The 25,901-nt window shown below is 48.8% G+C and overlaps 2 protein-coding genes across 5 annotated transcripts in view; one reads left to right on the top strand and one right to left on the bottom strand.

The window, feature by feature from the left end:
• The first annotated feature begins 299 nt into the window (after positions 1 to 299).
• On the top strand, positions 300 to 10,155 carry Arpc5l (actin related protein 2/3 complex subunit 5 like). Of its 2 annotated transcripts, XM_070013419.1 has the most exons (4): positions 300 to 595; positions 4,930 to 5,002; positions 7,695 to 7,871; positions 9,592 to 10,155. In XM_070013419.1, exons 1-4 carry the CDS (start codon positions 441 to 443, stop codon positions 9,652 to 9,654), a joined length of 468 nt encoding a protein of 155 aa, XP_069869520.1. In that variant the 5' UTR covers positions 300 to 440; the 3' UTR covers positions 9,655 to 10,155. The 2 variants fall into 2 exon arrangements, with proteins under 2 accessions (XP_069869520.1, XP_069869528.1); XM_070013427.1 differs by lacking the exons at positions 300 to 595; positions 4,930 to 5,002 and adding an exon at positions 6,059 to 7,492.
• An 834-nt stretch (positions 10,156 to 10,989) lies between these two features.
• Positions 10,990 to 25,901, bottom strand: part of Golga1 (golgin A1) — a 52,367-nt gene continuing 37,455 nt past the window's right edge. For all 3 annotated transcript variants that reach the window (XM_070013454.1, XM_070013447.1, XM_070013438.1), the window contains exons 15-23: positions 25,433 to 25,528; positions 20,176 to 20,265; positions 19,529 to 19,631; positions 19,328 to 19,449; positions 18,879 to 19,022; positions 15,377 to 15,436; positions 14,720 to 14,890; positions 14,193 to 14,279; positions 10,990 to 13,092 (exon numbers count right to left, since the gene is read on the bottom strand). In XM_070013454.1, coding sequence (XP_069869555.1) covers positions 13,012 to 13,092; positions 14,193 to 14,279; positions 14,720 to 14,890; positions 15,377 to 15,436; positions 18,879 to 19,022; positions 19,328 to 19,449; positions 19,529 to 19,631; positions 20,176 to 20,265; positions 25,433 to 25,528 — 954 coding nt within the window. In that variant the 3' untranslated portion in view covers positions 10,990 to 13,011. The remainder of the gene's footprint in view (positions 13,093 to 14,192; positions 14,280 to 14,719; positions 14,891 to 15,376; positions 15,437 to 18,878; positions 19,023 to 19,327; positions 19,450 to 19,528; positions 19,632 to 20,175; positions 20,266 to 25,432; positions 25,529 to 25,901) is intronic.

Genomic DNA, 25,901 nt, shown 5'->3' on the forward strand with positions numbered 1-25,901 from the left:
GGGAAGCCTGTCTGGCCTCCTAGAGACGGATGGCCTTTTCTTGGGGTCCCAGGGTCTACTCGGTCTGGGTCGGGCACAACCAGAGCTATCGACTAGGGGCTCGTCTGAGGCAGGAGGGAGTTGGAGAACGAGGTCAGTTATAGCAGGCCTGCTCAGCTCGCCACGGTGGAAGACGTGAGACGCTGACAGAGAGGATACCACCCCAACTCTCCAGCTCTCCGGGCCCGCCCCTCCTGGACCCGCCCTCGGCTTCCGGTTCCGGCGTGAAGCGGAAGTGGGTGGGCGTCGGCGGCTGCGCGCGGAGGAGGTGCCGGGTCACCGCTTCCCGCCCCCGAGCCGGAGCCGGAGCCGGGGCCGGTGCTGAAGCGAACGGAGCGGAGGTCGAGCGCGGAGCGGAGCCGGCTGAGCGCAGCCGGCTGAGCGGGCGCCGAGCTCCCGCCATGGCCCGGAACACGCTGTCCTCGCGCTTCCGCCGAGTGGACATCGATGAGTTTGACGAGAACAAATTCGTGGACGAGCAGGAGGAGGCGGCGGCGGCGGCGGCGGCGGGCGAGCCGGGCCCGGACCCCGGCGAGGTGGACGGACTCCTGCGGCAATATCCTTCCCGGCGCGCGCCCGGCCCTCGCCTCCCCTTCGGCCCGGGACTCGCCCCGGGCCTTTCCTCCCCACCTCGCTTCCTGTGGCCCGGCGTCCTCTTTCCCCGCGGGCCGGTGGCCCAGCCGCCTTCCGACGCGGTGCTTCCCGGGCTTTGTCCTCCCAGTCCGGGGCTCCGGCGTCTTCCTCCCCAGGGATGCCGTCTCCCTAGGTCCGGACCCCGGGGCGCCGGCTCCCCGGGCGACCCAGCAGGCCTGTCACCTCCCCCCTCACGGCCGACTCCCTCCGTGCGGAGCGTAGGGCCATCACCGGGTGGCTGCCGGGAGGGGCCGAGGTGAGCTGCGGCGGAGTCATTGAGCGGCGAGGGTGGCCGGGGTGGAGGTGAGGGCGCACAGTCCTCCTGGGCCGCCCCACTGGCTTTCTTGGGCCCCATTACAGCCGAACTTGAAAAATAGGTGGCTGGCTGCGGGGAAGAAAGGGCTGGAGGTGCTGGTGAAGGGCAGCGTGAGATCGGAACTTGAGCAGTGATGACTCCAGAGTCAGTTAATACCACCTTTCCTCACCCATTCCCTTTCTCTGTGCACCTTGGATTTGGATGGTATCAGCCACACGCAACAAGTGAGTTGTGGCTCCCTCAGTAACCTGGTGCAGGAAGCAGTGGGAAAAACTGGTCGTTTAGAGCTAAGAAAAGCGTTTGAATGTAAAGTGAAGTATAAAAGTAGAGCCCCACGACTGGAAGTGACTGTTCCTGTGGCCACAGAACATAGACATGTAGAACAGAAGAATAAAAATAGAGGCGATTGTCCCCAGCGCCTGTGGTCCCCTAGCAGCTTGAGCAAAGGAAACTGCCTTACTCTCACAGGAAGACTTTTTCTTTATTCAAATGGTGTGACAGGAAATGTGTACCCCTCCCCCGCACTCAGCAGGGCAGGGTTGGAGGCTCCTGCTGTATATAAATCAGGTTCTGGGTGTTTAATGGGTTGACTCAGCTCGGGAAATCAGGCCCACTGCTTTTGGGAGGAGACCTGCCCTGTTCTTTCAATATGCCTTTAAAACAAAAGTCTTCAGACTGCTGGAATGCGTTTTCAAAGGTGGAGGTTCACACTTGTATTTCCTGTCCCATCCAGATTTCCCACTTTACCATGAGAAGGGGTCATGAGAAAGGCTCCCTGAAAGGAAGGTTGGTTTTTCTAGTTTGGTGCATACCTGCTCTGGGGCATTCAGTGCTGAACTGGCTCTCCAGGGTCAGGTCTTTAGCCTAGAACTGTTAGTTCCCAAAGAAGAGGCCGAGGACGGTCAGCTGCTGCCTTTTTTGTGCTGCTGCTGGGACTTGAAGGTCATATCTCCACAAGCCCCCAGCCAGTCACTGGTTCCTTGAGGCAGCCCAGTGCATGCTGAAGGGATGGTAATTTCTTCCTCTTGGCATCACAAACCTTGTTAGCTCAGGGAGTGCACCTCTTGGATTGGGGAAAGGGAAGTTAACAGGTGAGGACTGAAATCCAGGCAGATGTGGGACCCAGGTAGGCAGGAGGATGGAACTGTAGTTTGTGTCTCTAATATGTGTTGAATGTTGATCTTGTATCAGAGCATTGCATTTCACTGTAGAACCTTTAAGAGTCTTAGGAGAGTAGAGGAGTTGAGGGAAGGGAGGTTGGGACTGGAGCCTGTCTTAGGCCTATGCTGAGAAGTATATCATGTTGGTAGTTCATCCAGATGAAGAAGGAAGCTCATGGGCTATCCGTCCTCACAGACCAACCTTTCCTTGCACTAGCTGTGTGACTTTGCATGGGTCACATACCCTTCCCAATCTCAGTGTCCTCCGTCACATGGAGCACAGCCACACTGGCCTCATCAGATCCAAAGCAAATGTCCTGGGCACACTGAGTCTGGAACGGAGCAACAGAAAGTGTGGCAGAAAGAGTTCAGGTTTGAGGTCAGCTGGACAGCTTAGCTTTTCAGCCTTGGGCAGGTAAATGCCCTTCTGAGAGATTCTAAAATGGAGAAAGACGTCCTTGTCATAAAGAGTTTTTGGAGGGAGATAATGAGTGAAAATGCCTGACCTAGAACCTGAGACCCTTCCTTTACTTCCTCAGTGAAGCAGCCTCTGGAGCTTAGAGCAAGACTACAGCAGGGGTTTCCTGTGATCTCCTATCTTCCAGGAAGCTCAGCAGTATTTGGAAACATTGTGGTTGTCACAATTTGGAATGCTGCTGGATGTGTAGAGAGGCTAGGGATGCTGTGGAACATCCTGCAGGGCTCAGATGAAAGAATCATCTGGTCCAAAAATGTCTGTTGCTGTGGTTGAGAATGGTTCAGAGGAGACTGGGAGCTGGGCAGGGTCCCCCACCCTCACACCCTATTTTCTGAAAGGACTTAAAGCTGGCTGGGTATGTAGGTCAGCTCCTAAATCAGATATGACTGCAGGGCCACCTTCCTCCTCTCCTAGATCTTGTCCACCAGGGCCGTGGTGTTTGTGTGCCAGGCTGGTGTTTCAGGGAGCCACCTAGAGCAGCAACTTTTTGCCTTGCAGAATAGCTATGTCCTTGCTGTTCCTTACCCATTTTGTGGATGAATATGCTTGCTGATGGTGTTAAGTTGTAGCAAGGTTTCTTTTAAGCCTCAGAAACCTTGCCTATTGCTCTGGGGAACCACATTAGAAAAGGAGATACAGCTGGGCGCTGGTGGCTCACGCCTGTAATCCTAGCTACTCAGGAGACTGAGATCTGAGGATCGAGGTTCAAAGCCAGCCCAGGCAGGAAAGTCCATGAAACTCTTATCTCCAGTAAACCACCAGAAAACCAGAAGTGGCGCTGTAGCTCAAGTGGTAGAGCGCTAGCCTTGAGCTGTAGAGCTGAGGACCGCTCATGCCCAGAGTTAAGCCCTAGGACAGACAAAAAAAAAAAAAAAAAAAGAAAAGAAAAGAAAAGGAGATACAGGGAAGAGATTATCAGTGACTCACTTCAGGACTGGCCCTTGCTTAGGGAAAAGGAATTTCAAAGTGGAAAGATAAGGTGGGATGGGGGTGGGCTGCCTTTCCAGTGTTAAGGTAGATCCAAGCAAGTAGCTGGGAAACCAGGACTGGCAGGTGCATGCCTGTGGTGTAGACAAATTTAGCCAAGGTAGAACCCACAATGGGGAAGCTGGGAGTTCAGTTGTGCCCCAGAGACCCTGTCTGCCCATGTGGGTATTGCTGCATGAACAGGAGTAAAGACCTGATTGGGCAGAGCCATTCCTTGTTCTATTTTTGAAGCTTTTTGGCTGAAGCCAGTGTTTCACACGAGGAAATGAAAGTTGGCTGATGTAATTCCGTTTAAAATAGGTGTCACCTTTGGGGACCTAACCCAGATTGTAATTTTCTTTTGTGTGCTGGGTGTTTAGAACTTGGGGGAAAATGTGTTAGGACTGCAACTATGGTGTGGAGGGTGGGGGGGGGCAGAGACTGGTTTATTTTATTGGGAAAAGATTCTTGTAACTGTTGGGACCTCATTGACCTAGGCAGGGATTTTTTTCCCCTCTGCCAATCCTGGAGCTTGAACTCAGGGCCTGGGCACTGTCCTGAGCTGCTTTTGCTCAAGGCTAGCACTCTACCACTTGAGCCACAGCACCACTTCTGGCTTTTTCTGTTTATGTGCTACTGAGGAATTGAACCCAGGGCTTCAGTCAAGCTAGGCAAGCACTCTACCACTAAGCCACATTCCCAGCTCTAGGCAGGGATATTTTTTTGGGGGGGAGGGGGAATGTCAGTTGGAGGGCTTGAACTCAAGGCGTGTGCTGTCCCTGAGCTTTTGTGCACAAGGCTAGCACTCTACCACTTTGAGCCATAGCACCAATTCCAGTTTTCTGGGGTTAATTGGAGATAAGAGTCCTCAGGTCTCAGCCTCCTGAGTAGCTAGGATTACAGGCATCAGCCACCAGTGCGTGGTCAGGCAGGGATATTTTCACAGGTCTTGATCTCCTTAGTTTGATAAGCACTGGGCGAACAGTTAAACCTGTTTGTGCCTGCCCTTTTTTTTTTGCTTTGTAGAATGAGAAGACCTGCCTGGTTGCCCTGAGGGCCCAATGGGGCAAGTAGTGTGCCCTGTGTCAAGCAGGTACAAAGGAGATCAGCCAGATTTACTGCAAATCCCCCTTAAGGGGGCAGTCACTTAGAAGTGACCCCTCACTTCCCCATGGCTCAGGAAACCTACAGGATAAAACCAGGCAATGTCTACCAGAAAGGCTGTCATTGAATGGGGGTGCGTGTGGAGATGTCTTGGGAGCTGTTTTTGAAGTGAGGTCATTACTGAAAGTATGGGCATACTTGAACTTAGCCATCCTTAACTGCTCATGATGCACAGGGGACATGCTTCGGGCATTCCATGCAGCCTTGAGGAACTCTCCAGTCAACACCAAGAATCAAGCTGTGAAGGTAAAGTGATTGCCATGCTTTGGCAGCTCAGGACTGTGGTTGTCTTTCTCTCCAGGCTCATTGGGGTGGGGGCCGGGTTTGCTTCGTCTTTGTTCGTGGGAGTGAGGTGGCACTAGCAGTGCTTTCCAGGAAAGCCCTTAGCACTTCTAGATGTTGAGTTCCTCTGACATGACATTGAATCAGTGCTGTGTGTGTTTACGCTGTAGAGGATAGATCTTGGGGCCTTCAGCATGCTACACAGTGCTCTACCTCTAAGCCATACCCAGTACCGGAGCTGTCGGTGTTTATCATAAAAGCTCCCCCAAGAAACATTCACTTCTACCCAGGACCTGGTGGGGTGAGAAGTCAGCTGGTCAGCACAACAGCTGATTAGTTGTCTAGTAGGGCTTTATCAGTGGTTATTCGTAGACTGTTGAGTAGGCTTTGTCTGCAGGAGGATTTTAGGTGTTTTTTGGATTTTCTTTTATTAAATTTTTTGTTTTTGCTATAGTTTCCTCTTTTTTTTCTTAGCGCTGTACCACTTGAGCCACAGCACCACTTCTGGCTTTTTTCTTTTTGCTTATGTGGTGCTGAGGAACCAAACCCAGGGCCTCAGGCATGCAAGGCAAGCACTCTACCACTGAGCCACCTTCCCAGCTTTTTTTTTTTTTTTTTTTTTGATCAGTTGTGGGGCTTGAACTTTGGGCCTGGGTGCTGTCCCTGAGCTCTTCAGCTCAGGGCTAGTGCTCTACTACTTTAGGCCCCAGCACCACTTCTGGTTTTTTGGTGGTTAATTGAAGATAAAAGTCTGACGGACTTTTCCTGCCTGGGCTGGCTTTGAACTGTGATCCTCACATCTCAGCCTCCTGAGTAGCTAGGATTATAGGCATAAGCTACTGGTGCATGGCCTCTTTTGCTTTTTTTAAATTAAATTTTTATTTTTTTTTAGAGAGTAATTTATAGTGATAAAGAATACATATACACTTAATATTAAAAATGAAGATCTGTAAGTACAACAAGAAATTGACAAATATTTTAAGTGGCTTTTTATCAATTTCAGATTTTTTTTTTTCTTTTGCAGTACTGGAGTTTGAACTCGGTGCCTTTTGTTTGCTAGGCTGATGCTCTGTCACTTGAGCCATCCCTCTAGCCTTGTTTTTTGCTGGTTATTTTGGAGTTAGATTCTAGTGGGCATTTCTGCCTAGGCTGGTATTGAATGAGATTCTTCAGATCTCAGCTTACTGAGTAGCTAAGATTATAGTGTGAACCATTCATGCCTAGCAATTCACAATCTTGGGTTTCCTTTCTTTTAAGAACTAGATGAAAAGGTGAAATTAATGTTATTTTTTTGTGCCAGTCTTGGAGCTTGAACTCAGGGCCTGGGTGCACTGTTTTTTAAGAACTAGATGAAAAGGTAAAATTACTGTTATTTTTTTGTGCCAGTCTTGGAGCTTGAACTCAGGGCCTGGGTGCACTGTTCCTGAGGGTTCTTTTTTGTTTTGTTTTGTTTTTTCTGCCAGTCCTGGAGCTTGAACTCAGGGCCTGGGCACTGTCCCTTAGCCCCTTTGTGCTCAAGGCTAATACTCTGCCACTTGAGCCACAGTGCCACTTCCGGCTTTTTTGTGTAGCTTAGTGGAGATAAGAGTCTTAGGGGAACTTTCTGCCTGGGCTGGCTTTGAACCGTGATCTTCAGAGCTCATACTCCTGAGTAGCTAGGATTACAAGCTGAGCCACCAGCACCCGGCTTGTTCCTGAGTGTTTTCATTCGCAAGACTAGCACTTTGCCATTTGAGCTGCAGCTCCACTTCCGGCCTTTTTGGCGATTAATTGTAGGCAAGAGTCATGGAGCTTCCTGCTCAGGCTGGCTTCGAACTGAGATCCTCAGATCTCAACTTTCTGAGTAGCTAAGATTACAGGCATGAGCCTCCATACTTACTAAAATGAAATTATTCTTACTACATGACCAAATTTCTAAATCTTGGTCCAGAAAGAGGGGCCTCCTTCCAGCTGGGATTGAGCATCTTACAAAGGTGGGAGGACATAGCTGCTTTAGTAGGGGTATGAATCCTTTGGGCAACTGCAGTCCAATAAAGGCACTTCCATCGTGTCATCACGTGGAGTTTAAGGCCTGGCTAGTATCATCAAACAAGAAAATGAAGCCAGGCACTGGTGGCTCCTGCCACTACTCAGGAGTCTGAGATCTGAAGATCACAGTTCAGACTCAACCCAGGTAGGAAAGTCAGTGAAACTCTTGTCTCTAGTTAACCAGCAAAAAGCAGGAAGTACAGGGATGGCTTAAGTGGTAGAATGCTAGCCATGAGCAAAAAATCTCAGCCCAGGCCCCAAGTTAAGTCCCAAGACCAGCAGCAAAAGAAAGAAAAAGCTTGGGCTGGAGCTAACAGCTCAGAGGTGGAGCACTTGCCTTGGAAGCCTGAGGCCCTGGGTTCCATCTACCACCACAAAAAAGAAAAACTGATCTTTGGCCCCAGTAAACTCCTTCCTCCTTCCAAAGTAAGTGCAACGCCTTATTAACATAAATAAGAGAAATTGAAATTTAAAGGAGCAAAATTTTTTAGTCTATTTCTTTTTCTAACCGTCTTCCTTAGATGAACTAGAAATTGGACCCTGTTTCTGGTGAGTTCTGTCTGTGATGTGGCACTGTGAGTACACATGGGGGACCAAGTGGGCCTCACTCCCCTTCTCTCTCCTCCAGGAACGAGCCCAAGGCGTGGTGCTGAAAGTGCTCACTAACTTTAAGAGCAGCGAAATCGAGCAGGCTGTGCAGTCACTGGACAGAAATGGGGTTGACTTGTTAATGAAGTACATTTATAAAGGGTTCGAGAAGCCCACAGAAAATAGCAGTGCAGTGTTACTCCAGTGGCATGAAAAGGTATGTAACGTGGCCCCAGCAGGCCAGCTTTCCCAGAACAAATGTGGGACCGTCTGATGGGCCTGTGCGAGTGCCAGGCACAGCTGGTCACTCACCTCTCCCTAGACGTCGCTGATAGGAATCTGCTCTCTTTGTTCTTCCACTGCCTTTGCTTTTCAGCTATGGCTTTTGGTCTGGTAGAGAGCCCCCTTGGTGCAGGACATGGGCAGTGGCCTGGTGAGGTGAGGCTGGCTGCTCGGTTGGGGCCTCCGCTGCTGCCGGAAGGTAGCTGGCTCTGGGTCAGGGGCTCACACCTATAATCCTAGCTAATTGAGTGGCTGAGATCTGGAGAACTGAGGTTTGAAACCAGCCCAGGCGGAAAAGCCCAAGATGCCTGTCTAATTAATTTACCAGCAGGCTGGGCTGGAGGCTTGGCTTACCTACTAGAGCTCCAGCTGTGAGCAAGAAAGCTGAGTGAGGTCAAGACCCAGTACTGGCCAAAAATTTGGAAAGAAAAGAACTAAGGGGGTTGGGGCTGGGAAGGTGGCTCAGTGGTAGAGCGCTTGCTTTGCGTGCCTGAGGCCCTGGATTTGATTCCTCAGCACCACATAAACAAAAAGAAAAAGGCCGGAAGTGGCGCTGTGGGTTCAAGTGGTAGAGCGCTAGCCTTGAGCTGAAGAGCTGAGGGACAGTGCCCAGGCCCAGAGTTCAGGCCCCACGACTGGACCCTCCCCCCCCCAAAAAAAAAAAAAAAAAAAAAAAAAAACTAAGGGCTTCCTGCTCTGGGCTCAGCTTATACACCAGAAGGGACAGATACCTTGAGGTGTCCGTGCAAATCAGAAAGGGCTGTCTGCCCTCATTTGGGGAGTCTTTAAGAGCGAGGCCATATATATAGATATAGCTGGGTGCCAGTGGCTCATGCCAAGAATCCTGTCTACCCAGGAAGCTGAGATGTGAGTACTGCAGTTTGAAACCAGACCAAGCAGGAAAGTCCTTGAGAGAAAAAAAAAAAAAAGCTGGAAGTGGAGCTATGGCTCAAGTGGTAGAGTGAAAATGCCAACCAAGGGTGTGAGGCTTTGAGTTCAACACACAAGGCCATGTGTTAACATGTGTGCTACTGTGCTCCTCCCTTGCCCCTCACCTTCTATAGCACACTTCAGTGCGTGTGTCTAGCAATTAAGGGACCGGACTATATATGGCTAACAAACCATCTGCCCTTCCCAAGGAGCTTAGCCTTGAACTTTTCAAGAACTAGGGCCAGGAACCTGAGGCCTCTTGCATGTGAGGCAAGTGCTTTACCACTGAGCTCCGCAGCTCAGTATATGTGGGTAGCCCCGGTGGAGCAGTCAGGTCCTTCCACGGAATCTCCTTCCCTCAGGTGACTTGCCCTATCTATGGCCAGCCAGCTCTCAAGGTTGGCATGCGTTTCTGTGCCTAGGCTCACGCTGACAAGGTGGAAGCATTTATCTTGTCTCAGGGAAACGGGCTGTGTTGTGTGCTTGGAAGACAGTGGCCACAAGCCAGGTTTGTCTCAAGGTGGGCAGTTCTCGGGGACCCTCAGCTCCAGGATGGGGCCCTTTCCTAGAAAATGGTCTGCACTGCACTGCACTGCTCTGCACTGAGAAGTCTGGCATGGTAGGATTTAGGTCTTGGAGTGTGTGGTCCTGTCTCCATAGCCGGTCAGGACCCTTGTTCCCGGCCAGCCAGGTCTCACTTGACGTTTCCTTTTCCTGCCCCACAGGCCTTAGCTGTAGGAGGCCTAGGCTCCATTATAAGAGTTCTTACAGCAAGAAAGACTGTTTAACAAAAAGACTCATGTTACCTTGAGAAGAATTTTGGATGCCCAGGCTGGTGAAGAAGGGATTGACAATGAACTTATCTTCCTAGGAACTCCCAACTAAATATTTCAGGACACATATCTGCGGAAATGTATTTTATTTTCAAGGTGGAGGGAAAAGTTGTCTTATTGTTTCCTAAATCCTTGCAGGATCTGAGTCTGCTTTTGTCCACAAAGTAATGCAGAAGTGCTGTGGGACTGTCTGCAATGACTGGCCAGCGTCGGTCAGGTGTGCCTGTGTGCACTGCCTGTTTAACATGGGGAGGGGTGATTTGGGCAGGTGCAGATCCAAGGGCTGTGGTGGTGAAAGGAAGCCTGTTGTTTTGTTTTGGTTTGTTTGTTTTTTTTTTTTGAAGTGGAAAAACCCTGAGAGTTGTACAGACATTCTGTCTTTGCAGAGAAGGCTTCTCTCGGGCTCATTGTAAAGTGCCTGCTGCATCAATAAAGCTCTTGGCTCATTAGTATGTACATTGCAGTGTGTTTCCTGTATGTAAGAAAGCGTAACAAATGGGATGATAATGAATGAGTTGGACTGTTCTGGAAAGTCACTGTGGAAGGGTGGACATGTGTCCAGCTAGCTGTCCCCGGGGAGCGAGCAGGGCACCACTCCACAGGACTCTTGCCACATCAGTCTGAGAGCTTCGGCTGCAGTGCTGCTGGCTGCTGCGAGAGGCATTTTGCTCAATAACTATTTGTTTCTTACTTTTGATTTGTATGTAATTTTGGAGCTTATTTAAATTAATAAAGTGCCAAACATGTAATCATTGCCCAAGGCTTTAAAAGTCTTCCATTTGTGTGGCTGCACTTGGGAGTTTTTGAGGGCGGGCCTTCCCATGCCTGGTCACCATCTGATACTGGTGCTGTTGTGTTGCAGACAAACGTTTCCTTTAGTGAACCAACTGCCAGAACCAGGTAGCAGTCAGCCAGTAGCCAGACTAGCAAAACTTCATTCCCTGTAGCTACCAGTGGTGAGCCCCTTCAGAAGTGTTCTCTGCACATACAACTGCAGCTGATATTCTTGTAAAGCAAGGCCCTCATTCATATTCCTGAGGTCTTTCTGGTTCCTCCCCCCCCCCCCCCAAAGCTCCTCAGAGCCACAGCAATTTCAAGAAGGAGGCTGGTTGCCTTCATCAGATCACATGCTTAGTTACTCAGACAAATCCAGTCTGGGGAGGCTCTTTTTGAACGACAAGTATCTATAGCCCTTGTATTGAATATGTGTATTAGACTGAACATAACCACAGTACTGAACAGAGTACCAAACCATTGTATCAAGTAAAACCCACTCTAGTTGCATCTGGATTGAATAGTTTTAATCAAAAAGTGTATTGCACCACAAATGAATTTTCTACAGCAGTTTTTAGATAATACAGTCCCTATTTACAACATTGGGAGTGATACCAAGATCCAATGCTCATATAAAGGGTTATCTATAGATAGATAGATAGATACTGTCTATCACAGGAAACTTTGTACAAGTAAAAGTGCATTCAATCACTTGGAATATTCCACTCTTCCTCTTAAAGCTGAAGGAAATTCAACATGCAGCAGGAAAGCCTAGCCAGAGGGGCGTGCCTAACCGAGTGACTGCCCAAGAGGCCCCATCATACCTCACTGTCTCAACAGGAGAAGCCACTGGAGTGGGACAGGCTTCCACAGTGCAGTAGCTGCTGCTGGTTACCCATGGACTAACCAGTTCTCAAGATAGGTGTAAAAGGAACTCCTGCTTGGTACAGAAGCTACCACTTCCTCAGGATGACGGGACTCCCACTTTGTTTTCCCACTAAATGGGAAGTGGGATTCTAAAGGGACAAACTTCTGCAAGGAGTCACATGTGGAGGTAGGTAATGGGCAGAGCCTGAGATGGGTTAAGGTGATGCTGTTCTGGCTTGGTACTTCCTGGAAGTATAGGCAAATGCAAATACTTGTGTTTCTCTGGGATGGATTTTATAGGTACATGTGTGTATAGGCCTTAATTGTTTCACAACTGAGAAACCACTTTACATAGTTAGCTGATAATAAATTTAGGAGCTCCAGTTATTCCATTTTTTATTTACTAATGAAAGTTTAATCAAAATGTAAATCAGTAAGATGTTTCCCTTCAGATTCAGAACAAGTGTAATAAGGAACTCAAGCGCTCATCCCTCTGGCTAGAGGCATGTTGTGCTATCAAGTATGCAGCCGCTGAGGCTGATATGAAAGTAGTGTCATCTTAAATTCCGGGGGAGGTGAGGGAGAGTGGGCTCCACACAAGGCAGACTGGGGAAGAACAGACATGCTGCTTCCGTGGACTTGAGCAGGTTGTCCGTAAGAGACAGTGATTAGCATTTGCTCTGTGGTAGTGGGACAGAATGAAGAGGAAAGCAAGTGAAATCCCACCACTGCTGCAGACAGCAGATGCCACACACAGCTAGCAACATGACATGGGGATGGGAATATTTTCCTCTTGATGTTCTGATTTTCCTTTAAGAACATCAGTTACATGGATTTTATAATACAGAAAACATGTTTATAATAGTGAATTTTAGCTATAAAAATAGTTTAAAATGGTTTACCAGCAACCCATCAAGACAAGTACATTCATTTAAAAGGCAATTGAGTGTATTTGGTGCTATACTTAGGATCTTTCTGTCGCTAGTTTTCTTAAGTAAAATGGAGATGCCACCAGAAGCTGCAGATTCTTCATGAAACCACCCTGGTCCCAGGTACTCCAAATACATACATATCTCAAAGTCTTGGTTTGGGCAATGATGTTTTCTTGAGAAGGGTTAAAAAACTTGTAACTCATCCGAACCCAAACATGCTAATGTAAGGAGACCCTTCTTTTCTTCCTTCTTTGAGAGTCTCACTACATTAGCACAGGCTGCCTCCGCCTCCTGAGTGCTGGGGTTGCAGGCATGTACCACTATGTCCACTGAGTTGATTTCTTCAAAGGCTGTCTTCACCTCCAGGCTCATATCACCTCTTACATGATCAATCACTTGTTGCCTAACAGGCTGCCTGCTTCAGCTTTAAGTGCTAATGTTATGAAGTTAGAGGACTCAGGTGCTGGCCAGAGCTGGGGTATTAGCAGCAGCACTGGAAATCTGGTAGTGCCTGGGCCTTCCAGTTTGATGACCAGAATGTCATAGGATCAGCTTCCTCCTGAGGTTCCTATCAGCCTATAGGGAGGCGGGCCTTTAAGTCTTGTAAACAATGTTTGGGGGCTTGTACAAAATACTGCAGATACAGTGATTAAAAACACACCCAGACTGGTGTGTTAGTGTTCTTTTCACAGAAAAAGTGTCAACCTATGGAGCTGAATCCTTGGGTGGGTGATTCCTTCTAGGACCATGGTATCCGAGGGCTGGAGATAGATGGCCGGATGCTGCCTTTGGGAGCTGGTTTGGACCCAAACCAGGACATCTGCATAGGAAAGGGAAAAAGGGTCCCAAGATGAGCAGAGGAAGCAGAGCAGCTCAGCTATCATCACTGGCTGTGAGCAGAGCAGTGAAGAGGGCTCCAAGGAACCCAGTCTGTAGGACTAAAAAGGTTAGATTTATGGGAAAGAAATGAAAGAAAATGGTAGTGTGGGCAACTTTTTCTTTTTTTGTACCAGCCGTGGGGCTTGAACTCGGCCTGGCTGCTGTCCCTGAGCTTTTCTGCTCAAGGTTAAAGCTCTATTTCTTGGGTTACAGCTCCATGTTGGGCCTTTTTTTCGTAGTTAACTGGAGTGAAGTCTCAGACTTTCCTACCCGGACTGCCTTCAAATCATGCTCCTCACATCTCAGCTTCTTGAGTAGCTAGAATTACAGGTGTGAACCACCACTTGTGGGCTTTACTGGTTAGTTGGAGATAAATCTCAGATTTGTCTGCTCAAAGTTGGCTTTGAACTGTGATCCTTGGATTTTAGAGTCTTGAGTAGCTAGGATTACAGGCTTGTGCCACCAGAACCTGGCTCTAACACACATGATACAAAAGTATATACAGATACGTTTGACATTTTGTGACGTTTTTGGCAGTGCTGGGGATTAAACCAGGACCTTGCACATGCTAGGGAAGTGCTCTACCACTGAGTTATACCCTCATCACAGAAATAAATGCAATTAAAAAAAAATAGTACTAGACTATTCCAGGGCCTGTTGAAGAAGGATATCAATAACAATACTTTTTTCTTTTTTTCTTTTGGCCAGTCCTGGGGCTTGAACTCAGGGCCTGGGCAGTGTCCCTGAGCTTTTGCTCAAGGCTAGCACTCTACCACTTGAGCCACAGTGCCCCTTCTGGCTTTTTCTATTTATGTGGGACTGAGGACTTGAACCTAAGGCTTCATGCATGCTAGGCAAGCACTCTACCACTAAGCCACATTCCCAGCCGCAATATTGATGCTTTAAGAAATCAGAATTCTGTTGGCAAATACAGGGCAGACATTTTGAGCACAAAGGATATCCTTTGAATTGCCAATCAAAGCAACTAAGTTGCTAATGCAGATGTGGCTGGCTCTGGTTGCCAGAGACCTGGGAACCCACCTTATATTCCAGAGTTTCTTTGAGCATGTTCTCTTCCTCTTGTGAAAAGTTCAGCAACATGGACACAGCTTTTATAAGATGAAAAGCCTGAAACAAAATTAAGTTTTGCTTCAAAGGACTGTAGGGGGTGGGGGTGGGGGCTAAATGGCAGCATTTCCTCTTTGCCTTGGTCAGTAAAGACCAGGTGGTAGGTGGACTTTGAGCCTTGTAGGGTCTGAAAGCAGTGACACACTCTCACCCCTCCCTTCCCCATTTTTCACTTGGAGACCAAAGGGCTGAGAGGTCTTCAGCAGGTGGCAGCAGTATGGCTTTGGTTCCCTGGATTCTGGCCTCAGCATCTGAGCTAGGACTTATCCTTGGGAGCCAGCTCCCTCCATGGTCTCTGGGTCACCTGCTGCTCAGTCAGGCCAATGCTGGGGGAAGAAGTGGATGGGGGGTGAAGGGTGGAGGTGGGGGTGTCAGGGAGGAAGCATGCATGCTCTGCAGGGGTGCATTCAATACCCAGAAGCAGCTTGAATGCCCTTTACCTCAGATTCCCGACAGGACATGAATTTTAGGACAACATGTTTCAGGTACTCGAAGTTGATCTCACGGGCATCAGTCAGGTCAGCGTTATTTGTGACAGAAGGGGCCATGTTTGGCATCTCAGGGCCTGGCTTCTCTCGGACTTCAAAAAGCTCATTGTCAGGTCGAATTTTCTGAAAATCAATGGAAAGGGCTACTACGTTGAATGGGTCTAAAATCATGATTTCCAGGCCGTCCCGGTGGTCACTGCTGCCCCTCTTTCTCCTCTGTACTGGGGATGGAGGTAGAAGGTATCCCTGAGAAGGGGGCCCGAGTCTGAGAAAAGCTTAGCACCTCCAGATTGGGCTGACAACTGAGAGAAGAGGTCACCTTGCCTTATCTGTGTCCAGGATGCCTGCAGCTGGAACAGAGGTGCAGAGTTCATCCTGGTCAGCCAGCACCTGCCATACACAGTTGTGGGCCATGCAAGCTGACCAACACCACTGCACTGACTTTCACAGCCACCCCACCTGTAGTGAGGGTGCAAGCCCAGCGAAGGCCCAGGCCCACACCTGACCTAAGGAAGCACCAGGCAAGGGACCCGGGAGGCCCAGAGAGCCAGGGAGGGTGGGGAGGATCGGGGCTGAGCCCCAGGGTGGACACCAGGTGTGTGGACTCACCAGCTCCTTCTGCAGAGTCTTCTTGAGTTCTAGCATCCTCTGCTGCATCTGCCTGAGGGTCTGAGACAAACCCCACCCAAAGGCATCATTAGAGGCATGCCCTCTTCAGAAAGGCACTGAGGATCACTGAGCATCGAGTGCAGACAGCACCAAGTGGCCTGTGCTCAGTGGTTCAATGCATGAGCCCACTTCCAGGGTCCTTTCTCTCCCACACTGCTGCTCTCCCCCTCATGCTTCCCTCTGCAGAGCACCGCTCTGGCGGTGCTGCCAACAATCCTGCAGGCCTGTGGGTCTCCCTCCATGTAGAATCCTGGAGCAGCACTACTGGGGACAGCTATGCACAGCCTTTTCTGTCCTATGGGATTCTGAGTGCCAGGAGCCCCAAGGAAGAGACTTAGGGTTCCCATCACCACTGCTCTCCTGAATGCCTATATAATTTTTTTCTAGAGCTGGAAGTCTGGCCTAAGGAAAGCATCTTAAATAAAAATGTCTCCTAGGGAGAATAAGGCAAAGTAATAACAGGATGGAAGCAAATCTTAAAAATAGTCTAACTAGCTGTAGGTGGCTCATGCTATGAATCTGTTCAGAGGCTGAGACCTAGATCTTGGTTTGAGGCCAGGTCCATCTCCAAAGCTGGGCTGTAGCATGGCTCCAATAGTAGCCAAGCCAAACAAACAAGCACAAGGCTACCTGTTCAAGTCCCAGTCTTGGGAAAAAGGATAAAGTATATAGTTTCTTAACTGTAACACAACAAATGAGAATATTCATTTCTAGTCCGTGTCTCTATTCTTGCGTGGATATGTTAGAATTATGAATATTTCTTTTTACTCAGCCTGTTTTCAGCCTTCCCAATAGTAACTTCTTGTTGTTGTTGGTCATGGGGCTTGAACTCTGGGCCTGGGTGCTGCCCCTCAGCTCTTCAGCTCAAGGTGAACGCTCTACCACTTGAACCACAGCGCCACTTCCAGTTTTCTGGTGGTTAATTGGAGATAAGAGCCTCATGGACTTTGCTTGCCCAGGCTGGCTTTGAACCAAGATCCTCAGATCTCAGCCTCCTGAGTAGCTAGGATTACAGGCATGAGCCACCAATGCCAGCAGTAGTAACTTTTAATAGGACAGCAACTCTAGGGTTTGCCCTGGGTCTGTGGGGCTGCGTCTCCATTTGTATTTTCTGTGGTGCTGGGGTGAGAGCCAGAGCTGTGTGCATGCCAGGTAAGCACTGCCCGTGTTTTCCATCTTGAAACAAGAGGGGAAGAAGCTTTGTTTTCTCAGGTTTTTCCTGGGAGACGACTGCTGAGGGCTCTGAAGGGTCTCCACCCCCTTCCTGAGGAGTGTTTTCATTCACTGCCACACACCCTATAACATGTGCACAAAATGGCACTTTGTGGTTTTAATTTGGACTCTTGGATGACAGGCTGGACATTTCTCAAAAGCATATTTGCTATTTTATGGTACTTGATTTTCTACTTGTTCATTAATGCATCCAATAATTGTACAGATGCTATCATAGAAAGCATGAAAACTAGAGGGCTCTGGTGGTGATAAAGTGACACCACACAGGAAATGAGGCTCTCGCGGGCTGAGGCTCAGCAAGTGCGGAGTCCTGAGGTGAGAGGGTGCTTGGGGAGGGAAGGGGAGCAAGGAGCCACACCTCCTATCTAGATTGAGACAGGAAGTCATCAGGCTGAGACAGGCAGTGGCAACGCAGTGACCCTCCCCTTGGGAGGGGAGGCTGCAGCCCAGAGTGGGTGACTGGTGGTAGTGAGAAGTAGTGAACTGGGTACACAAGGCCACTGGGAGGCAAGGGATCTGCATCAGGTCTGGGTGCTGATGACTCCCAAGTGCCACACTGATTGCTGGGACAGATAGCAACAGAAGCTGGGCAGCAGGGGAATTCCAGATGCCTTTGGGACACTCATGTGGAGACACAGGTGCTGGAGTGAGAAGAGCATGAGATTACTGGGAGGGAAGAGGGGGGGGGAGGGTGGTGCAGTGGAGCAGGTGGACACAGCCCCTCCCAGGACAGGAGAAGAGTAGGGTGGGGGGAGGGAAGGGAGAAACTGCAGGGGAGGCGGTGGCTTAACCAAGTACTGCACAGGCCTCTTAGGAGAGGAACTATCTCTTCTGGACTTGCAATGTGGTGTCACTGATGGCCTGACAAGATGTCATCTCTGGGGAGAGGCAGGCAAGAAGCCAATGGAGAACGGGAGGCATTCAACGAACTGGTGTGCATGGGGGCAGAAATGGCAGTTTGGAAAGAGTGCACAGTGGGCTGGATTAGACTCTCAAGGAGGTAGAGCAGTGGGTGGCAGTGACACAGGCTGATAGAGGGCAGCAAAACCAGGGGGACAGGAATTCCAGCGCTGAGGTAGAGAGGAGAGGCAGAGTAAGGCTGAGTGGTAGGACCCTGTGTGGCCTAGGGACAGTGGCCTCAGGCTCTGGCCGCTTTGGCCTAACCAGAGCTAGGTCTTTGCCAGGACAGAGAGAGAGAGAGAGACCAGAGAGTTGAAAGTGAACAAGGCTGTAGAAACCAGAATAAGCTAGCTTCTATGCAGATAACCTATGGTTAGTGGGGACAGAGGTGTGACATATAGCAGGTCCTGCAAGACACACTCAAAGTCACCAGTGGGCAAAACTCAAATCTGGTACTCGGGACTGCATGCTCAGGTATTGAAAGTAGAGAGAACTCAGGACAGCCATGTCCAGGTTCCTAGTAAGGGAATGGGAGGGGTCTGAGGGGCGTGGCTAATGGGACGCTGGTGATGTTCTGATTTGTCACGTGTTTGCTTGATGTTAATTGACTGAGCCACACATTTGTTTTGCATACTTTACTGTATGTATTTTACATTTTACAGTAAGAAATCAAATGGGGGTGAGTGGGGAGATGAGTGCCTTTACCTTTATTTTTTTTCACCTTGAGTAAAAATTGATTTAGTAAAGCAGGGCAGAATGGAGAGGGAGAATGGAGACCCTCTTAAATGTCCCTGGCACACACGGGTGGGAGCAAAGAGTCTCCAACCCTTTATTAAATATGTGCCCCATATCCCTAACACTGACAACTTGGGGTAGGGCAGCATTTCAGCTGGAGTGATAAGGGACTGACACCAACCCAACACACTAGGCACACAGATTCATTAAGGGCCAGAATGAATAAATGGATTGTGCTCCCAGGTGCAGAGCAAGCAGGCAGGCAGGGAGGGAGGGCAGGGCACAATCATGGTATTTATCTATTCCCCAACCTCTGCAACACCCCTTGGACCATGCCCAGGTGATGGACTAGGGACAACAGAGTGGCAAGGATTCTGGTTGGGCTGCTATTCAGGTCTGACACTGGCCAGGGGGAGGGGAGGAAGGCAGAAGAGAGAGGCTGAGGAGGAAAGGTAGGATGAAGCTCTTTGGAGAGTGAGGTAAAATCCCCAGGGGAATGGGCACAGCAGAACCCTCTGAGAGGAGTGGATTCTTTCATGTCCAAGGGCTGGACACAGACAAAGCACATCCTCACCTTATTTTTCTCTATAAGTTGCTGTTCCAAGTCTTGCTTTTCCTTCTGCAGCTGCCCTAGATCCATGGCCCCAACCTCGCCATTTGGTGTTCCTTCTGTGGCCGGAAGCTGGTACACAGGGTCATGCATGGCCTTTGAGGTGACCTATAGGATGGCAGCAGCAAGTTGAAAGCTGGGACAGATAACGTGGAAACTAAGCCATGGGTGGGTGAGGAAGAGGAGGTGCATGGTCCCACAGGTGTGGCTTGATGAGGCAGATGCAAATTAATGATCAGATCTCATCCACTGCTTTCCAGGTAGACAGTGAGAGTCCATATGCTGGAGGTGTGACCAGTGCACAGGCCCTGGGCCTTGTCAGGCACCACACCTGACAGTGAGAGCAAGTGGGACAGCAAGAAGGAGATCAAGAGTGAATGCCCTGTGTCCGCTGCAGCACACAGATGACTTACGAGCAGCTCCTGGCCGTGCAGATGCAGTGGGTCTTGTGTGGCAGCCTCCTGGGTCCGGGAGCTCCTTAGTGCCTCCAGCTCACACTGCAGCTGGTGCAGCTGGCACAGGGCAGCATCATGGCCTGCAGTGACGAGGGGTATGGGGAATGAGCCAGAGGCCACGTGGGGCCTGTCTTGGGCAGCTGGCCGGGGACAGCTCACCTATCTGCAGCTGGTGCACCTCCTGCTCCCTCTGAAGAAGTGCGTCGGCCTTCTCCCGCAGACCCCGCTCCTTCTCGTCCACGGCGGCACTCAGTTCAGCAGCCTTGGAGGAAGGCTCAGTAGTGTAAGATGGGCTGGGGAACCCCACTTCCCACTACTCGTGTCCCTGTGGTGCTCCTCCATCATCCACAGCCTGCAGGGACCTCTCCTACAAGCGCACACATCCACTCTCCCCGCAGGCCCTGTGTGGGGCATGTACCTCTCACCGTCCTCTGGCTCACAGTGGCTGTGATAGGGCCATGCCGGCACGTGGCTGTGGCTGTAACCTCCCTTTCCCAGTCACCTTCAATGTGCCATTTTTCAGAGGTGACTCTGAGACTTAGATTCGTCAAGGACTCAGCGAAGCCCTGGGGCCAGTGACCCAGAAGAGCCAGGTTTGCTCTCAGTCTGTCTCACAAGGCAGGCTCTCTACTGTTCTTGGTTAAGGCTCAACTCACCCTCATATAAGCTTTGGGCCAGTGGGCAGTGATGCCCTCCCTACTTCCCAGAATCAGGTGTCTTTTTCCCCACTGGCCCCAGACCTGCAGCCACCCTGCGCTGGATGGATGCAGCAGGGCCTCTGGGCTTGGGTTTGCACAGGAGCCCACCTGTTGCTGGAACTCTTCCCTCTGTTTCCGCACCTCCTCCAGGGCTTGAGCCATGGCCACACTCATGACCTCTCTTTGGTTCCATTCTTCCTACAATTCAGATTACAGGAGAATGAGTCCAAGGTTTGGCCATGTTTCCTTCCTTTCTTCCCTTCTGCTCCTCTCCCCTCTCCTCCTTCCCCTTCCCCTCACTCTTTGTGACCAGTACTAGGCACTTGAACTTGACTTCATGCTCTCAGCTTTTTGGCTTACAATTGGTGCTCTACCACTTGAGCCATGCTTCCAGTTCTGGCTTTTTACTAAACTGGAAATAATGGTCACTTTGAATGTCTGCCTGGGTTGGCTTCAAACTTCTATCCTTAGATCCTTAGCCTCTTGAGTACTTAGGTACTTGGGTTTGAATCGTTTTGACAGGACTGAGGTTTGAACTTAGGGATGGGAGCTTGCTAGGCAAGCATTCTACCACTTGAGGCATTCCCTGAATCCTTTTTGTTTTCAGGTTGGGTTTTTACATTTTTGCTACCCAGGGATGACCATCCTCCAATCTATGCTCCAGTGCAGCTGGGACCAGAGATGCATACCACAATCCCCCACTTTGTTGTGAAATGAGGGTTTCACTAGATTTTTGCACAGGCTGGCCTCAAACTGCTATCCTCCCCATCACTGCCACCTGAGTAGCTGGCATCAGGCATGTAACCATGCTTGGACTGAATATACATTCAAGTGCAATGAAATATTTGCTAAGACTATAGGGTGGGTAATAAAACGAGCCAGAATAGTATCAAAGGACTGAAATCATCAGAGCATTACCTGCCAAAACACTAGGAAACCCCAAATATCCAGAAAGTTCTCCAAACATTGAGAAAGTAGCCACATGTTTAAATTGCCTGCATGCGCTGGTTTTGAGTTATTGCCTCAGCCTGTGGCCATCCTTCTATCTTTTGCTCCAAATTTCTAAGCCTGGGACTCTGTAAACTCCCATTCTGGCTGGTCCAACTGGCTCTACCATAATTTCTGCCAACAGGGGAGACCCAGGGAGGCCGGGAGGCAAGAGGCTGAACATGCTTGCTCCTGACTCTTGTAATTTACCCAGCAGCCTCATTCCTCAGTCAGCAGCAGTTTCCTGGAACAGTAGCTACAGCACACTGCAGTTTGCCCTACACTTGCTGCTGTGCCGCCCATAACATGCCCCGCACCAGCTGCACAGCATCTGCTCAGAAGTCTGAGCGCCAAGTTGCTGACTTCACTTTGTCTGAGGATTACAAGCTGCTCCTGTAGTTGTCACCTTCATGTTATAATTTTTTTTGTTTTGCTTTTAGGTAGGTCATGGGGCTTGAACTTGGGGCTGGGGTGCTGTCCCTGAGCTCTTTGGCTCAGGATAATGCTCTACCAATTGGAGCCACCGCAGTACTTCTAGTTTTTGAGTGGTTAATTGAAGATAAGAGTCTCACAGAGACTTTTCTGCCTAGGCCAGCTTCGAACTGCGATTTCAGATCTCAGCCTCCACAGTAGCTATATTTACAGGCATAAGCTACTGGCGCCCAGCCCAACACTGACTTTTGCGGAATATGAAATAGGTAATATACTTACCACAGGGGAAGGTAACTGCAAAAAGTGAAAATCTGGAGGCTAGGTTGTGCATGCCTGTAATTCTAACTTAAGAGGCAGTGATAGGAAGATTAAGGCCTGACTGTGCTATCTTTTGGCTGTCACCATTAGTTTAAAAGTTCATTAGAATGCATCTCCTCACCCATGTAAGTGGACTGGCATGACTATGACTCTTAACTGGGCATGCAGGATACATTGTGGGTCACTTTCCATTTCTTCCAGTGTCTGTGTATTCTTTTTTTTTCTTTTTTTGTCGGTCATGGGCCTGAACTCTGGGCCTGGGCGCTGTCCCTCAGCTCTTCAGCTCAAGGCTAGTGCTCTACCACTTGAGCCACAGCACCACATCCAGCTTTTTCTAGTTATATGGTGCTGAGGAATCAAACCCAGGGTTTTATGCATGCAAGGCAAACACTCAATCACTGAGCCACCTTTCCAGGCCCTGTGTATTCATTTTTTTTTACCTACTGTAACAAGTTGCTATGAACCTGCTGATGTGACACAATAGGAATTAATCCCCTTCTAGCAGTGCAGGCCAGAAGCCTGAATGGCACGCCTGTGGGGTATAGCAACACTTGAATGTCAGCATGTGGTCCAGAACCATTCTCCATCTTCTAAGAGAACAGTGCCTTGGCTATGCCATCTGTGGAAAACCTGTCTCTTCCTCAATCTTACAAAGATTCTTGTCATTATTTGGGTTCACCCAGATAATCTAGCAAGATCCCTATGTCAAAATCTTTAATCCCATCTGTAGAGCCCCTTTGACATAAAAGGTAAGTGAATATCATTGGGAGTCATTGCTCAGCCTATTATACAGTTTGACAAGTTATATCCTTCTACGGTTTAGCATTTCATAACTAATGGGGTCTTGTTATATAGCCCAGACTGGCTTTGAACTCTTCATTCCTCTGCCTCAGCTTCCTGAATACTGTGATTATAGGCAGATAGCATCATACCCAACCTTACATGACTTTCAAAAAACATTGGTGGTATGAAGTTGCTTCCATTTGTTTTTGTTGGTGGTGGTGGTCATGGGGCTTTACTCAGGGCCTGGGCGCTGTCCCTGAGCTCTTTTTTTTGCTCAAGGTGAGCATTCTACCACTTTAAGCCACAGTGCTACTTCTAGTCTTCTGGTAGTTAATCTGTAATCCTAGCTACTCAGGAAGCTGAGATCTAAGGATCTCGGTTCAAAGCCAGCCCAGGCAGGAAAGTCCATGAGACTCTTATCTCCAATACACCACTAGAAAACCAGAAGTGGTGCTGTGACTCAAGCGGTAGAGCGCTCGCCTTGAGCTGAAGAGCGCAAGGATAGCGCCCAAGCCCAGAGTTCAAGCCCCACAACTGACCCCCCCCCCAAAAAAAAATCTCACAGACTTTCCTGCCTGGGCTGGCTTCAAATCTCAATCCTCAGATCTCAGCCTCCTTGAGTTGCTAGGATTATAGCTGAGCCATCAGTGCCCTGCTTATTTATATTTATTATTTTTCTTAAGTCTGCAGGATGTGTAATGTCCTCCCCTCACTTTTTTTTTTTTTTTTGGGTCCGGTTGTGGGGCTTGAACTCTGGGCCTGAGCGCTGTCCCTCAGCTCTTCAGCTCAAGGCTAGTGCTCTACCACTTGAGCCATAGCACCACTTCCGGCTTTTTTCTTTTTGCTTATGTGGTGCTGAGGAATTGAACCCAGGGCCTCATGCATGCAAGGCAAGCACTCTACCACTGAGCCACCTTCCCAGCGCTTTTTTACCTTAAGGCTAGTCTTCTACCACTTGAGCTACAGCTCCACTTCTGGCCCTTTGGTCATTAATTGGAGGTAAGAGTCTCATTTTTCCTGCCTGGGCCCGTTTTGAAACATGATCTTCAAATCTCAGTATCCTGAGAGCTAGAATTACTGATTGAGCCACCAATGCTAGGCTGTTTTGTTTTCTTGGGGGGGTTTGGGAGGTATGGGTCCTGGGGCTTGAACAGGGCTTGGGTGTTGTCCCTTGAGTTCTTTTGCTTAAGGCTAGTGCTCTACCACTTGAAGCCATAGTGCCACAACCAGTTTTTGAGAGGTTAATTGGAGATAAGAGTCTCACAGGGACTTTTCTACCTGAGCTGGCTTCGAACTGTGATCCTCAGCCTTCTGAGTATCTAGGTTTACAGACGTGAGCCACCAGCACCAGGATCCTGGTAAGTCTTTATATATTCTTTTTGTTTTTGTTGCTGTTGGTCATGGGACTTGAACTCAGGGCTTGGGCGCTGTCCCTGAGCTTTTCCTCTCTGCTCAAGGCTAGCACGTTACCACTTTCAGCCACAGTGCCACTTCCAGTTTTCTGGTAGTTAATTGGAAATAAGAGTCTTATGAACTTTCCTGCCCAGTCTGACTTTATATATTCTTTTGTTATATCTTTAGTGACCAGTCTTCAGATCACAACATGCTTCTTGGTCCTATCTGACAGTTTTCAAATTTATACATCTATCCTGAACCTCTGCTCTGATTTCCAGATTGGCTAACGAAAACACTACCAGACACTGAGAATGCTACTCTATGCACTTAGTTGCCTCAGTGGTTTTCTGGGCACATAAAATTTTTCACCTACCCCAAGTCTTTGCCTAAGTAAAGGCACACTCACTGAAAGCTTAAGGCATGTAGGCACTGAGCTATGGCTGTTCTCAGGGAACATCGGTGCCAAAGGATTTGCAAGTGATGTTATCAGGACTGAGAAAATACTCAATGAGGGCTGGGAAGTTGGCTCAGTGGTAGAGTGCTTGCCTTGCATGCCTGAGGCCCTGGGTTCAATTCCTCAGCACCACATAAGCAAAAAGAAAAAAGCCGGAAGTGGTGCTGTGGCTCAAGTGGTAGAGCACTAGCCTTGAGCTGAAGAGCTGAGGGACAATGCTCAGGCCCAGAGTTCAGGCCCCACGACGGGACCCCCCCAAAAAAAAGAAAATACTCAATGATCCATCTTCAAGGGGGCTATGAAGGGGCTGGGGAGCCTGGAGGCTGGTAAAAAGTGGTTATGCAGTTCTGTCCAGGAAAGAACTAGATTATTTTTATTTGTACAAGGTCCCTGATACAAATAAAAGTCTTTTTTTTGGGGGGAGGGGGGTGTCCGGTCATGGGGCCTGAACTCTGGGCCTGGGCGCTGTCCCTCAGCTCTTCAGCTCAAGGCTAGTGCTCTACCACTTGAGACACAGCGCCACTTCCGGCTTTTTTCTTTTTGCTTATGTGGTGCTGAGGAATTGAACCCAGGGCCTCATGCATGCAAGGCAAGCACTCTACCACTGAGCCACCTTCCCAGCCCTACAGCCCGAGGGGTGTTCTAACAGCTTAATGTTTAGATAGCTGTTGATAGTGACACAGAGGAGAAGAGCTGGGCCTCTGTGATGGGAAGATATACCAGACTAGCACTGCCTCTTAACTAGGTGTGGCATCTAGACAAATTACTGGCACTCAGAATCCAAATGATATTGCCAATGAGCACCATTTTACATCTGGATTCTGAGAGGACTTGATAAAGTGAAGCTTTCCAGAAGATGCCTAAGAGAAATACTCAACAAGTGCTAGTTCCTCTAGTCAACTATAAGTACAGGAATTTCCCTTGGCTGCTCCAAATATATTTTTTTAAATATAAAAGATGCAAATTTTCTGAACTCTGATTCTATTTGATAAATACCTTTAGCTTATTCAGTTCAAATTGGTGATGTTGTAAAGAGCGTTCACATTCGTTTTTGCTTTCTTTGAGGGCAGCATTTTCTTGCTCCAGCTCTTTCTGCAAGTTGAGAACACATATTTTAAAAAAAAGGTCTTAGCTACTGTATTTTTTCCAGACAATCTCTTTGACTTCACATGTTTAAAATACCCTTTCTTTTGGTCACTGCAGGATTAGGAGTAAGAAAAAGGGTGGGCACACAAATGGAGGAAGGGTGAGCAAATACAGTCATTATATTCAATGTACATTATGTAAAAATTGAATTATGAAACTTGAGGGAAGAGATGGGAAGTGGGAAACGGGAGGAGGACAAAGGGGTGACATGGATCAATTTGCATTGTACTCATAACCTGTCTTATGCAACTGTAACATCTTTGTACAACTACTTAATAAGAATAATAAAAGAAAGAAGGTTCTAAGATACTGTGGAATT

The sequence above is a fragment of the Dipodomys merriami genome, unplaced genomic scaffold (genome assembly GCF_024711535.1).
Source record: "Dipodomys merriami isolate MVZ:Mamm:240054 unplaced genomic scaffold, mDipMer1.0.p SCAF_11, whole genome shotgun sequence".
Taxonomy (NCBI): domain Eukaryota; kingdom Metazoa; phylum Chordata; class Mammalia; order Rodentia; family Heteromyidae; genus Dipodomys; species Dipodomys merriami.

What these genes read in the sequence shown, in the direction of transcription:
- Arpc5l (XM_070013419.1), top strand. Translation starts at nt 441, where the DNA reads ATGGCCCGGAACACGCTGTCCTCGCGCTTCCGCCGAGTGGACATCGAT. An exon ending in GTGGACGGACTCCTGCGGCA is followed by an intron (nt 596 to 4,929) that starts ATATCCTTCCCG and finishes CTCATGATGCAC; the next exon opens with AGGGGACATGCTTCGGGCAT. An exon ending in TACTCCAGTGGCATGAAAAG is followed by an intron (nt 7,872 to 9,591) that starts GTATGTAACGTG and finishes CCTGCCCCACAG; the next exon opens with GCCTTAGCTGTAGGAGGCCT.